At 42.9% G+C, this 13648-nt stretch overlaps 1 protein-coding gene across 2 annotated transcripts in view; it reads right to left on the bottom strand.

Moving 5' to 3' along the window:
• igf1rb (insulin-like growth factor 1b receptor) overlaps positions 1-13648 on the bottom strand; it is a 46825-nt gene that overhangs the window by 5998 nt on the left and 27179 nt on the right. Inside the window, exons 3-20 of one of the 2 annotated variants that reach the window (XM_086070568.1) lie at positions 11194-11497; positions 10635-10771; positions 9614-9758; positions 8630-8838; positions 7977-8103; positions 7640-7875; positions 7275-7442; positions 6732-6939; positions 5167-5474; positions 4091-4224; positions 3810-3969; positions 3159-3258; positions 2845-2915; positions 1531-1760; positions 1342-1449; positions 891-1050; positions 538-667; positions 240-374 (exon numbers count right to left, since the gene is read on the bottom strand). In XM_086070568.1, the coding sequence (XP_085926694.1) occupies positions 240-374; positions 538-667; positions 891-1050; positions 1342-1449; positions 1531-1760; positions 2845-2915; positions 3159-3258; positions 3810-3969; positions 4091-4224; positions 5167-5474; positions 6732-6939; positions 7275-7442; positions 7640-7875; positions 7977-8103; positions 8630-8838; positions 9614-9758; positions 10635-10771; positions 11194-11497 (3070 nt within the window). Of the gene's footprint in view, positions 1-239; positions 375-537; positions 668-890; positions 1054-1341; positions 1450-1530; positions 1761-2844; positions 2916-3158; positions 3259-3809; positions 3970-4090; positions 4225-5166; positions 5475-6731; positions 6940-7274; positions 7443-7639; positions 7876-7976; positions 8104-8629; positions 8839-9613; positions 9759-10634; positions 10772-11193; positions 11498-13648 lie in introns of both variants that reach the window. The other variant, XM_086070565.1, reaches the window with a different exon arrangement.

Below are 13648 nucleotides of genomic sequence, written 5' to 3'. Positions count from 1 at the left end.
CTTCCGTAAAAGCTTCTGTTTCTACATACATTGCAAAATTTTACATCTCGTGTCTGCTTTTGTGACTGCCACCCAACTTTTTTCTGTAATGGCTACTTTGACATCAAAACTGCACAAATACGCAAATATGTCACTTGGTGTGCTCTGTCATGACTGAGGCACAACTTTTACAACAAAACACACACACACATACTGTAGATCAAAGTAGCTGTTTTTGAATAGCCGTCTTTGGGACTTACAGCATGTCGGGACAATTCTGCGGTTTCTCCAACAGGCCTCCCTCCATGACAAAGCGCAGCACCTGCTCGTTGGACAGGCCCTGGTAGGGCTGCTCTGACAGCGTGGCGATCTCCCACAAGACCACCCCAAATGACCTAAACAGAGACAAATGTGCTTTTGAGGGCTTATTGGTGGCACTGCATGAGGTCGGCCTTCGAGACCCGAGCATTTAGGGGGGGAAACTGCTTTTGATCAGCTGTCCACTGTAGTGGTTTGATCAAGACTATTTTTCATATACAATAATGCAAGTAGACTCACCAGACGTCAGAATTGGTGGTGAAGACGCCGTCCTTCAGAGACTCGGGTGACATCCACCGGACGGGAAGCAAGCCCTTCCCGCCTTTGCGATAGTAGTCCGTCTCGTAGATGTCTCGCGTCATGCCAAAGTCTGCACACAAACACACACAGGCATCAACAGTTTGCTAAATCGTCATCGAAAACAGTAAAGGTCACAAGTTCTTGCATAGAAAACACAAACATCGTCAAGTCAATATGAACGGTGGGCGTGGCAAACGGTTAAGGTTACGGCAACTTTGACCATCACTCCAAAAATGAGCGTCATTAAATTCCTCCGGGACATTCCTGAGAAATTGCGTCCCGTCCCCCCTTACCGCCTATCTTGACGGTGAAGTCCTCGGCCACCATGCAGTTGCGTGCCGCCAGGTCTCGGTGCACAAACTTGCTGGCGTTGAGGTAAGCCATGCCGTCCGCGATCTGGCCAGCCATCTGGAGCATTTTCTTCAGGGGCGGCAGGGACAAACTCGACCACTGCTGCTGCAGGAAATGCACAAAGGGGAGGGGATCAATATGGAGACAGTGGAGAACAATATTGCAGCGTCCAAAGCAACATTTAACGTTAGCATGTGTGTGATTATTTTTTTTGCAAGGCCCACAGAATATTGTGTTCTATGACTATAAAAACATGGAACCTACCAAAATAAAGATTAGAATTCTACCTGTTTCCGTTTTTGCAGCAATTAGCATTAGCATTTTTTTTTGCCATTTTCGGTCCACCACATCTAACTCTCGTGAACCTTTTTGTATGGTTTTGTTTCTTATTACCTCTTTGGGTCGGAGGGAGCGCAAGTAGCTCTTGAGGTCTCCGCGTGTCATCAGCTCCATGATGACCAGGGTGGGCTGACCCTGAGACACCACCCCCAGGAGACGCACCTATCACAAAAGGAGTGTGAACAACAAAAGAATGTACGCCATGAAAAAGTGTGTATATGTACTCTATATGTGTGTGCGTACCACGTGATGACAGTTGAACTCCTTCATGACGGAGGCCTCGTTGAGGAACTCGATGCGTTCCCGCATGCTGGCCGACTCGTTCACTGTCTTAATGGCCACTTGCGTCTCGGGTTCGTCCTTCACCACGCCCTTTGCGATGCCCTCGTACACCATGCCGAACGAGCCCTGGCCCAGCTCGCGGCTGAGGGTGATCTTCTCGCGCGCCACCTCCCATTCGTCCGGCACGTACACTGTGCAGGGGGAGAAAAGCCGGTAGCCTTAAAACAAACGCTCACCGCGGGTTTTAGACTGCAACTCAACTCCCCAAGAAGCCACCCATATAGTAAACTCAACTCTTTCACAGGGTCCGACATCGGGACTAGCATTAGCATTGTTCCTCGCCGCCATTTCATGGTCCCGTTGCCGCTGTTATTAATCTATTTAGTGGCTAGCTGAAGTTAAAAAAACAAGCTATGTATTGTTACTAGGGATAAAGTACATATACCAGGTATCAGTATCGGGCCGATCCCAGGCCACATTTTGTCAGAAAGACTGGGGGGAACGAAAGTTTTGTTCCGTCTTGTTCGTTTCCCGTGTGTCTCTTTATGAGCAGCACCATTTTGGTGTGCGTTACTGACAAGAAGTAAGTATTCTTGTTGCAAGTAATATCACCTTTATCTGTGGTTCAAAGTGTGTTATATATGTTTGCCGTCACTTCACCGTGTTTAATTGCCTCGTTTACGTTTGCCACGCGCTAAATTGCCTATTAACGTCCTCTAGCTGCGGTGCTAAAAATACGGCCCTCACAGACGCTAATTATAGCTCTTATATATTTGTAATGAACGGAGAACGTGAAAACAGGAAACGGAAATACAGAGCAGACCTACGATTTAAAAGCATGGGTTTCAAAACAATATATAATTAAACATCACACACTAAACAATGTGAGGAATTCTTAAGATGGTAGATATTACTAAATTACTTGAAGCCCTTTTGTATTGAATTGAATTTCACTTCACTGTATTCCTTAAAAAGAAATTGTAAAACCACATATTTTGATTGGACTTCTTTTTCTGGCCACTGGGTTATTTGTTTCATCTTATTTATTGATATTTTTTTTAATTCATTTTATTGTGTGCTCTTATGCAAAATGACTTTTATGAGAAAATTGAAACAATACAATTGCCATTCAATTTTAAGGAAATTTTGCTGTAGTATTTTTTTAAATTATCAGTCATTGTTTTTTCGACATTCAGCATAGTTCTCCAATTGGGTCCTTAAGAAGCCGTCTTGAACAATTTGGGAACTAGCAGAAGGGCCATCTATTGTACTCACTTTCAGCCGCACTGAAGTATTCAGGGTTGACCGACGCGTACAGAACTCCATTTCCAAGCCGATCACTGTTCCTAACGGCAAATAAACAAGTGTCAATCACAAAGCACACCAAATCAATAGTTGAATAAAATGTCAAATAGATACTTAATGGTATGTGGAAGGTAAAAAAAAAAAAAGACGTTTAACCATATTGACAGTGCTCATCATGAATTCTGCAAAATAATATAGCCTACACAGCCAAATTAATATTCATGGAAATCTTATCAATTGGATTGATCATTTGTCTAAACATACTGCATTTCACGACGACGCACCTTTTCCTGTTCAGAGCGAAGATTGCACCGACGAGGAGGCAGATGACCAAGATGATTGAGATGGGGGCTAATATGATGGCGTAGATGAAGTTTTCATAACCTGATGGGTTAAGTATACAGTAGTCAATATTTTAGCTGATACACAGTATACTGACTATTAACTCATTCACTCCCAGTCATTTTCACTGAAGCAACCCCCTTCGCTCCCGGCCGGTTTACTGGATTTTGACAGATTTTGCAAGGCCCACAGAATATTGCGTTGTATTGCTATAAAAACATGGAACCTATCAAAAGAAAGATTAGAGTCTCTTCTTTCATCAGGAAAAAAAGTATATTTCTATCTGTTTACGTTTTGCAGCAATTAGCATTGGAATATAGCTAAGTTTCATCATTATTCACAAATCTGTTTAAAACACTGGGCAAAAGAGCCTTTTTTTCAATATGGCCATGCTTGCTCTTATACTCTGCTGCCACCTGCTGGACGTTTTTGTAATAACTACCAACGCTTTAAGCGTTTTATAAGCCTTCTGTATGCTCTAGCACAAAAAAACATATACATATGTTTTGGGGACCATGGCAATATTTAAAATAGAACGTTTTGATACGTTTTTGGGAGCAAATGAGTTAAGAGTGTGTTAATGTGTGTCTTACGTTCAGAGACATAGAGAGCTATCGGTCGCGTCCAAGATCCGTTCCCAGCCAACGACGTCGCTCGGACCCTCAACGAGTAGTTGCCCGGACTTAAGTTAGACAGACGGATGCCACGCTGCGTCCGATACAGTTGACCCGACACGCACTCATGCTTCTCAGTCTGACACACACGCGCGCACACACACAAACAAAAGGAAACAGACAGATACGTAACCAACCAGACCCTTACATGGGGAAGAAAAATCTCAAAGCGGAACAGTGGAGTATATTATTGTCGTTACCTCTGTGCTCAGTTTAAACTTGATCTCGTACATGAGGATAAGGCCGTTGGGGTGAGATGGCTCCGGCCAGCGTAGGAACACAGAGTCTTCCTGGCCATCCCAGGACACCAGGCCCGGAATGTCATCCGCCTTTTCTGGAAGTGAAAAGAGCACAGACACTCAGAACCACGTCGGCTTCAATACGCCAGGGTTGGGCCAGGTTTGGCATGGGAGCCACGTAAAACCCGCTCCATAATTTCATTTTGCCCACCAAGCATTTACATGATCAGGACTCCTATTGTAATTTAGCCGTTTTTCCACCAATTCAATTGATTAATTATAATTCATTATTATATAAGTGGTTATTATTGTTAATGTATAAAAATAACAAAAATCTTAGTGTAATCTAACCTTCTTTTGACTTATATTATTTTTAACAAGCAATTTCACATAAAGTACTAGTAAAATAAAGAATAATTTTTTAATGGGATTCAAAAAAAATCAACAAAAAATAATTAAATATAAAAATATACTAATTACTATTCTACTATTAAAAATAATTACTGTATTTTACATAAAATAAAAAATTTTGAGTAAGAATTATTTTTTTAGTTAGTTGTGTAAAATAAATTATAAAGCATAAAAATTAGCATAAATTACCATTTTATTATGAAACACAAATTTTAACTAAGTATACTAACTCTGCAGTTAGATTTCCTTGTTTTTCTAAAATACAACATTAACAACTTTAAATCTTATTTCACCCAACAATGTTTTGCCAATTATTATTAAATTATTAAGCAATGCAATTAAAACCAAGAATAACGTCCTGTAATAAATAACTAGTTTATAATAAAATACAAAAATAAGGATTTTACATTTTAATATTTTTTTCTTAGGATTTTTGCCATAAACAACCAGTGAACTTGATAAATACTGTTAACGGAAAGAATCGTATAACATAATATTCTGAAAAGTTCACTCCACAATTGCAATTATTATTTTTTTTACCCCATCCATCTAAATGTGGCTCATGAGCAGCATAAATGTCCCCACCATTAGGTTAGACAAATGACAACTAATTGTGTTCCACTAACCTGCCGGTCTGGTTCTGGAGAAAACAAACTCAGCGGCGCTGCAACGCTGCACCTGTCGATTGCAGGCGTGAACGTCGATGCGGTATACGGTGAACGGCTGTAAACCGAAGATCTGCAGCTCCCGTTCCGTCACCGCTTGTTCCACAAAATCAAACTCTCGCTCCGCCAGCTCCGGGTCGGTGCCGCTGCTGTTGCCGGCAGCCTGCAGGGGAGAGACGGTGCTGGTGTTGGAGTGAGGCCGGTGCTGGCGTCGCGAGTAGGTGGCGTTGGCGATGTTGAATAGATCTCGACGACGGCGATCAGGTGGCCTGGAAAGACAGATTTCAAGATTCAGTACTTGAGGCCATTTTTGGTAGGCCGTAATGAGTAAACCCACAACAAATTGATGAACCTGTGGTCTGAAAAGACACAAGAAGTCTGGCCTTTTGGCACATTTTTGCTACAAAACAACATTGGGTAGGACATATTTTGTTGTATCTATGGCCACCACAGTCACTCAGTCAGGGCGTGTCTTCAATTGGCTGCATTCCATAACGTCACAGTCCATGGAGTCAAACAGCCCAAGAACAGTGAAGATTTTAGGTGGCAAAAATATTGAACAGATTCAATATTTAAGATGGCCGGCCCGACTCGTTTTGGACTCAATTTTTGTAACAAATAGTCTTACAAGACCAACAGACATAAGCATAATCTTGTAGAACAATCTTTTAAAGTGGTTGCTCAGGAACAGGCAAAACCGGGACAAAAACAGCGGATTGTCTTTATGTGCCGGCCTAAGGCGCGCCACCCTTATTTTTCACAAGGGGGTGCCAGTTCATTCCTGCTCCCAGCTTTATTTATTTAATTTTGTGACACTTTGATCATGTTTGCATGATTTCAATTTTTTTTTGTACATTTGTTTTTAGTGTGTGTGGGTGGGAGAGGGGTGTGTGCCATCTATGTCGGTACGCCAAAGGGGGTGTGTGGGTTAAAATGTTTTTGAAAGACTGATCTCAAGGGGAAAAAGGAAGTGGGTTGTTTTTTAAAAAAAAGCGTCACAGGTCTGTTGTTGGTTATTTGCGAGCAGATGTCAGATGCAGTGAGGTTTGTTGTTCACTTTGGATCCATGTTGGTCTCACACTAGTCTTTCAGTGTGCGTGTGTGTGTTCCAGTGAGTCATCGAGTTGTTTTCAATGCTTTCCAGCCTCAGGGGGGGAGGACAACTAGTGAGCGTTTTTTGTAAATAGATTCACCAAAACGGCACCAGTCATTTTTGTGGCGGGTCAACTTTGACCAAGAAAATGAAAGCACATCTGCCTGCAAAATCAAAAGCAAACCAATTTCCTCTATCTTCCCATTGAAAGAAGCTATATAGAGAATTTACAACATACAGTCAACGCCCGTTATTCGTGGTGGATAGAAAACGAGACTTGCTGCGATTCAATTATGTGTGTTGGTCTATCACATAAAATCTCAACAATATGCATTCAAGTTTGTGATTGCAAAGTCCAAAATGTGGAAAGTATCAATAGTTTTTCAAGGCACTGTAAATTATAACAAAATAATTAAAATAAAAAAAAGCTCACCTGGGTGTGAAGATGGAGTTGTGCAGGAAGTTCTCAAAGACTTTCCGGTAGGAGGCATCCGCCGCTTCTGCCTCCAAATCCTCCACCGATTTGGGGCAAGGGCAGCAGGGGCCCTTGTCGGGACCATCAGGGTCTGATTTTGTGGGCTTGGTGTCTTCGTCCTGGTCCCCCACCCCGATTGCTGCCATCCTTATAGGAATCTTCAACTCTGCAGAGGAGGATTGTTGTCATGAGGTCAGCAGTGTCAAAAAGTTCGGCCCTTCATACTTTTTTTTTTTGCGGTCCCAGGCACATTAATAAAAATAACATTTGACATAGCAACACTATTTAATAAATCCCCAATGCCGTTTGTCCCGGTTGATGAGGGGATAGACACCTGCCATGACATCAAACTGAAGGACCTTGGGCCTTTTTTTTGCCCTGTGGTACTCTAAAAGCAGATTTGGTGGTCGCTGAGGCAAAAACTCGGCCTCCTCAAGTTCACCAAAATCTACCTTTGTCTGATACTTGATGTATATGTATTTTTATCGCAAGCGTGTATACCTTTGGAGCAGTAGTTGTGCTGGTACAGTTCTCGGTCTTCGGCCTGCTGCTGCCAGCGTACCAGGTAGTAGGTTTGATTGCCGTTGGGGGACACCGGGGGCAGCCAGCGCACCACCAGCTGGGTGGAGGAGTTGGAGTAGGCACGCACGTCCTGAGGCATGGAGGGGGCTGCGGACAGATAACAGGCGGCGGCGTTTTAAATGATAACAGATTAAGTGGAAACTGAGAGGAACAGGATGAAACAAATGAAATTAATTAATTAATTTGCCAAAATATTTAGACAGATATTTCAGGCAGAGTACCATTAAAGAATTTTCAGAGGAAATTTATGAGCTGCTTGCCACTACTCCTCCGAGTGGGTTTACCTGAGGGGCTGGTACGGATGTACACCACCTTGCTCTTGGCACTGGGCACCTGCTTGTCATCCACCATGAGTGTGATGGCTTTGACGAAGACGGCGTACTGCGTCCATGGCTTCAGGCTGGACAGCAGCACGCCAGGGTCGGTGTCCTTGTCCTGGTGCAGCTCCACATCCACCATGTTCCAGCTGTTGGAGCCGCAGCCGTCCTGCCCCTCAAACTCAGTGATGTTTTGATACGGCCTACGCGAAGGCAGACGGGTATAGGGGGGGAGTTCGTCAATAATGAGTGCAACTGCACTGAGTGATCAGAAGAAGGGAGGAGACGGGAAATAGAGACGTACGCCTCTTTGTAGTAGACGATAAAGCTGATGAGGTCTCTGTAGTCTCGGGGGCGGTAGCGCTGCCAGGTCAGCTTGATCCTGGTGCTGCTGGTGGTGTTGGACTTGAATTGCAGGATGGTGCTTTCGCCTGAGGGGGTAAAAGACAGTTCTTGAATCAAAGGGAAATCTTGCATTGACCTTAAAAGTCATGAGGTTCTCAGGGGTCCTTGATGTGTTTTTTCCCCCCCCACTGCACAGTGCCGTCCGCAGCTCAGTTTAGAGTATCTCAGCAGAGTGTTACAATAAATGGAATTAAATATTGTCTAAGAATTGGGGTAAAAATATGAGAAAATACAAAAATATTATATAGCTAAAACAACGGGTCTCCTGACGGCGGTGTTCGGTTTAGGTGAACGGTATGAGATTTTTTCTAATAGGTTTTCTGGTGAGCTAACAGATACACGCACGCACGCACATACACATTCTCACCCACACACACACACACAAAAAAAAAAAAAAAAGAGCAATGATGACATTTCCGAATGAACAATACTGAGCTCTTAAAAAAAAAGAAGAAAAAAAATATATATAGCTAAAACAAATATATACGAAAACATTAGAGTAAACAAAAAAATACATAAAAACGGGAAACATTTGAACTGCTTAGCACGTACAGCTGGCTCGGTCGCCGTTGTTTCGGAAGTCACTTCCGTCAAAGCGCCCCGCCAGGCCAGTCTGCTCCCACATCTTCTGGATTTCCGACAAGCAGAGCTTGGGGTTGGCCCGGAAGAACAGCTTCCCGTTCCTGATGGTAAGGTTGTGCTGCTTCCAGTCCCACAGGTACTGCAGCTGCTGGTTGTCGAACGCCGAGAAAGCGTACATGCTAGCGGGGCCAACGAGGAAGGAGTCATCATTCAGTTGCATGTAAACTCCATAATCAGGGTATCACCAGCTCAAAAGTAGTAATACAACCATTTCATGCATAGCCCCCCCATTACTGCTTCTAGTCCGAAGGATTGAGTAAGTGAGCATAAGTAATGAGCAGCACATGCTAGGCTACATCAGATTCTGCAATCCTTTAAATCTGCCTTTTTATTAGGAATCGGGTCTAAATCGGCCAAATGCACCTGGTTGTAATGTGGATAATCATAATCGCCCGTGTCTGAGGGCGGTCAGGGATGTTTTCTACATTTTGACAACCACCTTCTGAGCATACGTTTCTACTGCAAACAAATAAAGTCATGTGGCAACTCCGCAGCATTCTTGCTCATTACCAGACACATTCCAATCCGTTTCGTCACCATTAATCTTGGAGCACCAACGGGGAAAATAAGATCCGGGGAGAAGGGCAAGGGGGGCGGGAGGTGGCAATGTGGCTTTTTATGATACGTTGGGTACCACCTAGACATACAGGAAGGACCGCAATGTAGAGCCTTGAGACAGAAAGATTCTCGTGAGCTCAAGGAGAAACAAGGGGAGGATGTTTTGCTGCAGTGGTAAGATAGTTTCTTGATTTGATTGAGACGAACTTTACGGAATAACAACTAAACCGGTATTATTAATTTGAGTAAAATGAAGCCAACTACAATTAACATAATGATGCAAAAATAAAAAAAACACTGGGTCTTAGCTTATTTGATTTGTTTGTGTGTTCTTACTCATCCAGGAGTTCCTCGCCCTCGATGTATCGCAGGCTGCGCAGGAAGGCCAGCGAGCTGAGCGTGTGCGAGTGTCGGATGCGCACGTAGCCCGTCACCCTCTGGATCAATCCCGTGAAGCTCTCCAGCTCGGCCACCATGTTGTCTGTTGAGACACAATGTTAAAATACACTCACACACTTAATATTTATCATTGCACTTTAAAAATTTTTTTTATTTATGACTTAAAGTTAGGAAATTACACGGTCCTCAGACTTTCCGAGATCCTGGTCTAGACTGCATATGACATCACTGCGGATTGTAAAAAGTGTTTTGCTCTCATATGTTTACCTCAGAGCCACCAAGCGGGAAATCAGCTCCACTTCAAAAGTACTGGAACGGTGAGGCCAGTTCCTTTATTTTATGCTGTGATGCAACACATCGGTAATAGATGGCACGACTGTTTAGCAGTTCTGAGGTTAAAGATGCGATATTGACTCTCACTCCTTATTTGGAGTTTGCATGTTCTCCAGATGTGCGCATGGGTTTTCTCTGACTTTTCCAAAAACATGCATGTTTAGACTCTAAATTGTACATAGGTGTGAATGTGAGCATTCATAGTCCTGTCTTTATGTGCCCTGTGATTGACAAGCGACCAGTCCAGGGTGTACCCAAATATGGGGGTGGGGTTGTCCATTAGAGATGATTATTTGTTAAATTGTGGCCTAATACAGTACAAATTATTTTTGTACCGTTTTCATGGCACAAAAAAAATCCCAGTACAGCACAAAACTATTAACCTTGCCAACAAGCTGAATTCTCGCGGTAATTCCGGAACTAACCGACTTTGACAACTACTGTACACGAAGGGCTGTACACTTTAAATGGACTGGACGCTATTTTCTGTCCGTTAAAGTCTGAGTACGTTGGTTTCGGGTCCATAAAAATCGAGGTTCCAGTGTACATCTTAGCTATCCGTGCCGTGTGCTTTGACTGCGTGTCAAATAGTGGTAAGAAGCCAACATCAATGTGGTGTACTTACGTCCTCTGCGGATGTTGATGTGCAGGTTGCCTTTGATAACCGTACAGCCTTTCAGGGACTGCGCCGCGTCCACGGAGTCAATCACCTTCTCCTCACACACTTTATCGCACAGGCCGTCGCAGGCGGTGCAGGACATGCTGGAGACAGACATATGGACAAACACAGGACTAAAACATACAGTCCTGCTTTCAAATTATTTTTTTTATTTTTTTTACTTACTAGCAGTTTAAAGTCTGAAAAAAAGGAGGTTCCCTAGCAACTAGCCATAGTGGGATATTAATACATCTGTAATATTTTTCACATGTTGACATGCTAATATTTCTCAACCAGAATGGAGAGTTCATTTAATTGGTTATAAGTAGCTTAGCCCGCAGCCCAAAAACTCCAATCAGTGACAGTCATCAAGTTAAAGTCACCATTATCAAAAATTTTCGACAAAATGCTGCAATGTTATACATACCTAAAACAAAATTTGTCACAAAGATATAAAAATTCTTGCACTCTTAAATGTAAATTAAAGGCGGGCTGGGCTAAGCTAGATGCAGTGCGGCAGGCTCACCTGTTGGGGGTGGTGCGCGTATACCCGAAAGGGCATTCCGACATGCACTCGCCCTCGTGGATGACGAAACTGTCGTAGTCCGGCAGGTGGACTCTGGAGCAGAGCTCGGCGCTGACGCAACGCCAACCCTCGAACTTGTAGGTGCCAGGCGGACAGTCGGCCACGCAGCGGCCCTGGTGGTAGTAGTGCATGCAGGCGGCGCAGGAGCCGTCGCTGCCTGCCACGATGCAGCTGCCCAGGCACTGCGCGTGGCAGCAGTCGCCGCTCGCTGTGCACGCTCGCCGCCCGCACTTCTCCGGGCACTCTGATGGTGAAACACAGAAATGAAAAACATTTCAATGCAAAAATGACTTTTTTAAATTGCTTATCTGCAAATAGTTGGGTTTCTGGAGTAACTGAAAAAACGTATTTAAAAACAGATGCCTATGTTTCTCACAGACATTTGTTGACTGAGCACTTTGTGACAACAAACAACTACAAACATCCCCGCTTAGTATACAAATTGTTCAATCTGCTGTAGTGAGGGTCTCCGCATGTTCCAATATGAGGACAAGTAACGAATAAGAAGCATAATTTACAGTCTCCAGGCGGAATTAACCGATTGCACAATACGTCCAACCTCACTTTGGAATTGGATCTGTTCGAAAAGACTTGAGATGAAAAATATGTAGTGAAAATGATGTCACACGTTTGCATTAACCATGTGTGCGTGTTTGGTGTTTAAACAGGCTGCGTCGTGAAGTCATGGGAAATTATGTGCTGTTTAAGTGATGCTGATTGATATGACGCACATGCTGCCTCTCTAAGACCCACTTGCGCTAAGAGTGTTTTATTTATCCTCAAGAAATATTCAGCTCAGTTCCTGAGGGGAACATCATTTTGGGAATTTTCAAAATGTAAAAAAAGAAAAAGCAGCCCTCGACACAAGTTTCACCGATAAACATGAAACTGGATGGACATGGTCTATCTAAACAAGAATATGAAAAAAGTCTCAAGGATCCAAACATGACATGAAACAGAAGATCTGCCATCTTCATTTGAAGTAAACATTTTGGGGTGAATTACAAGGCTTCACCCAAATAAGTCCCAATCAGAAACAAAGAAAAAAACGGATGGACAAGTCTATAACACATGGAACAAAAAAGTTTCATTGACCCGTGACATAAATTGAACAATGTAATGTGTGCGGGCCATGGAATCAATAGTCGGCAAGTAAAGTAAACTCAGATGTCAACACAACAACAAAGTCATTCCCTTAACATAAAAACAACAAACACAAAAAATATTTCTAAGCCAACTGAACCCACAAAGCCACCCGATGGACTTGCAGTCTGTCCAACTTGACGACAACACATCATCAGTCAGTGACCATGAGGTGACCTTCACCGCTCCACCAATCAGAACCTTCCAAACTGTGTGGTCCCATCAGCCATTCAGCAAGCTGTTTTTGTGGTCGCGCGTCTCTCTTTGGCACACAATGTTCTTCCTCTCCCCACGCCCACCCTCCCTTAAGCCTCCTTAAGCAACCCTGTGACCTTACGGTAAGTTAAAAAAAAAAAAAAAAATGGTGACTAAAGAGCTGGGGTAAGAAAAAGGGCGGGAACCTGCTGCAATACGCAAGTCTGACAAATAATGGATACCAGCTTTTGTGCTAACGCGTTGCAGGGCTGCTGCGACACAGGAAGAAATACGGGATGGGAGAAGGTGGAGATAAGGAGGGTGGAGGAGAAAAGTCGTTTCACATGGTGGGCTTGCCTCCAAAAACGCTGAGGGTGGGACTGCCAGTAGGGGGAGTCGGCAAGTTATTCTCAAAACTAGTTTCACCCCCATAGGAAATATTGGAAATAGGGTTAAACTGTCACCATCACACAACTTTCAGTAATCTTGCAATGTTTAAGCAATTCTAGCATATATAATAGTCATGCAAATAAAAAATGTAAAAAGTCCAAATTTAAAGATAACATTTAAAGAGATGTTAACCACTAGAGATGACTGGTATGTTTTTTTTTCCCAGGGTTGATACCGATACTGATTATTTGTAGACTGTCAAGGAGGCCGGTAATCGATATTTGAAGCCGATGTTTATTTTCAGTAAAAGTTTTTTTTTTTTCCCGTGTTAACTGTGCGGGGTTGTGCAATTGGCGAAAACATTTTTCAACTATTAACATTGCTGAAGTGTCTTAAAGCACGTGTTTATTTACCATTTTCAAATGTGCTAAATTTCATTACCTTTTTATATCTTAGATTTTGTTTTAAAATTCTAAAAATAAATTGATAAATAAATACAAGTTCAGGGAGCTCCCATGATCATCATGTATTTAAAAGTTAAATGAAAACTTAAACAAGTAAATACCGCAGCTCCCTATAGTTATGTTAAACTTGCATGTATCTTTGTTTTAATTTCAAAGAAAAACAAAAGATGCAGATAGTCCCCAGGGTCAGCAGCATTTATCGG

The sequence above is a fragment of the Leptonotus elevatus genome, chromosome 3 (assembly GCF_054856555.1).
Source record: "Leptonotus elevatus isolate MCC_2025b chromosome 3, RoL_Lele_1.0, whole genome shotgun sequence".
Classification (NCBI taxonomy): Eukaryota; Metazoa; Chordata; class Actinopteri; order Syngnathiformes; family Syngnathidae; genus Leptonotus; species Leptonotus elevatus.
This window is presented reverse-complemented; position numbering and strand designations above follow the sequence as displayed.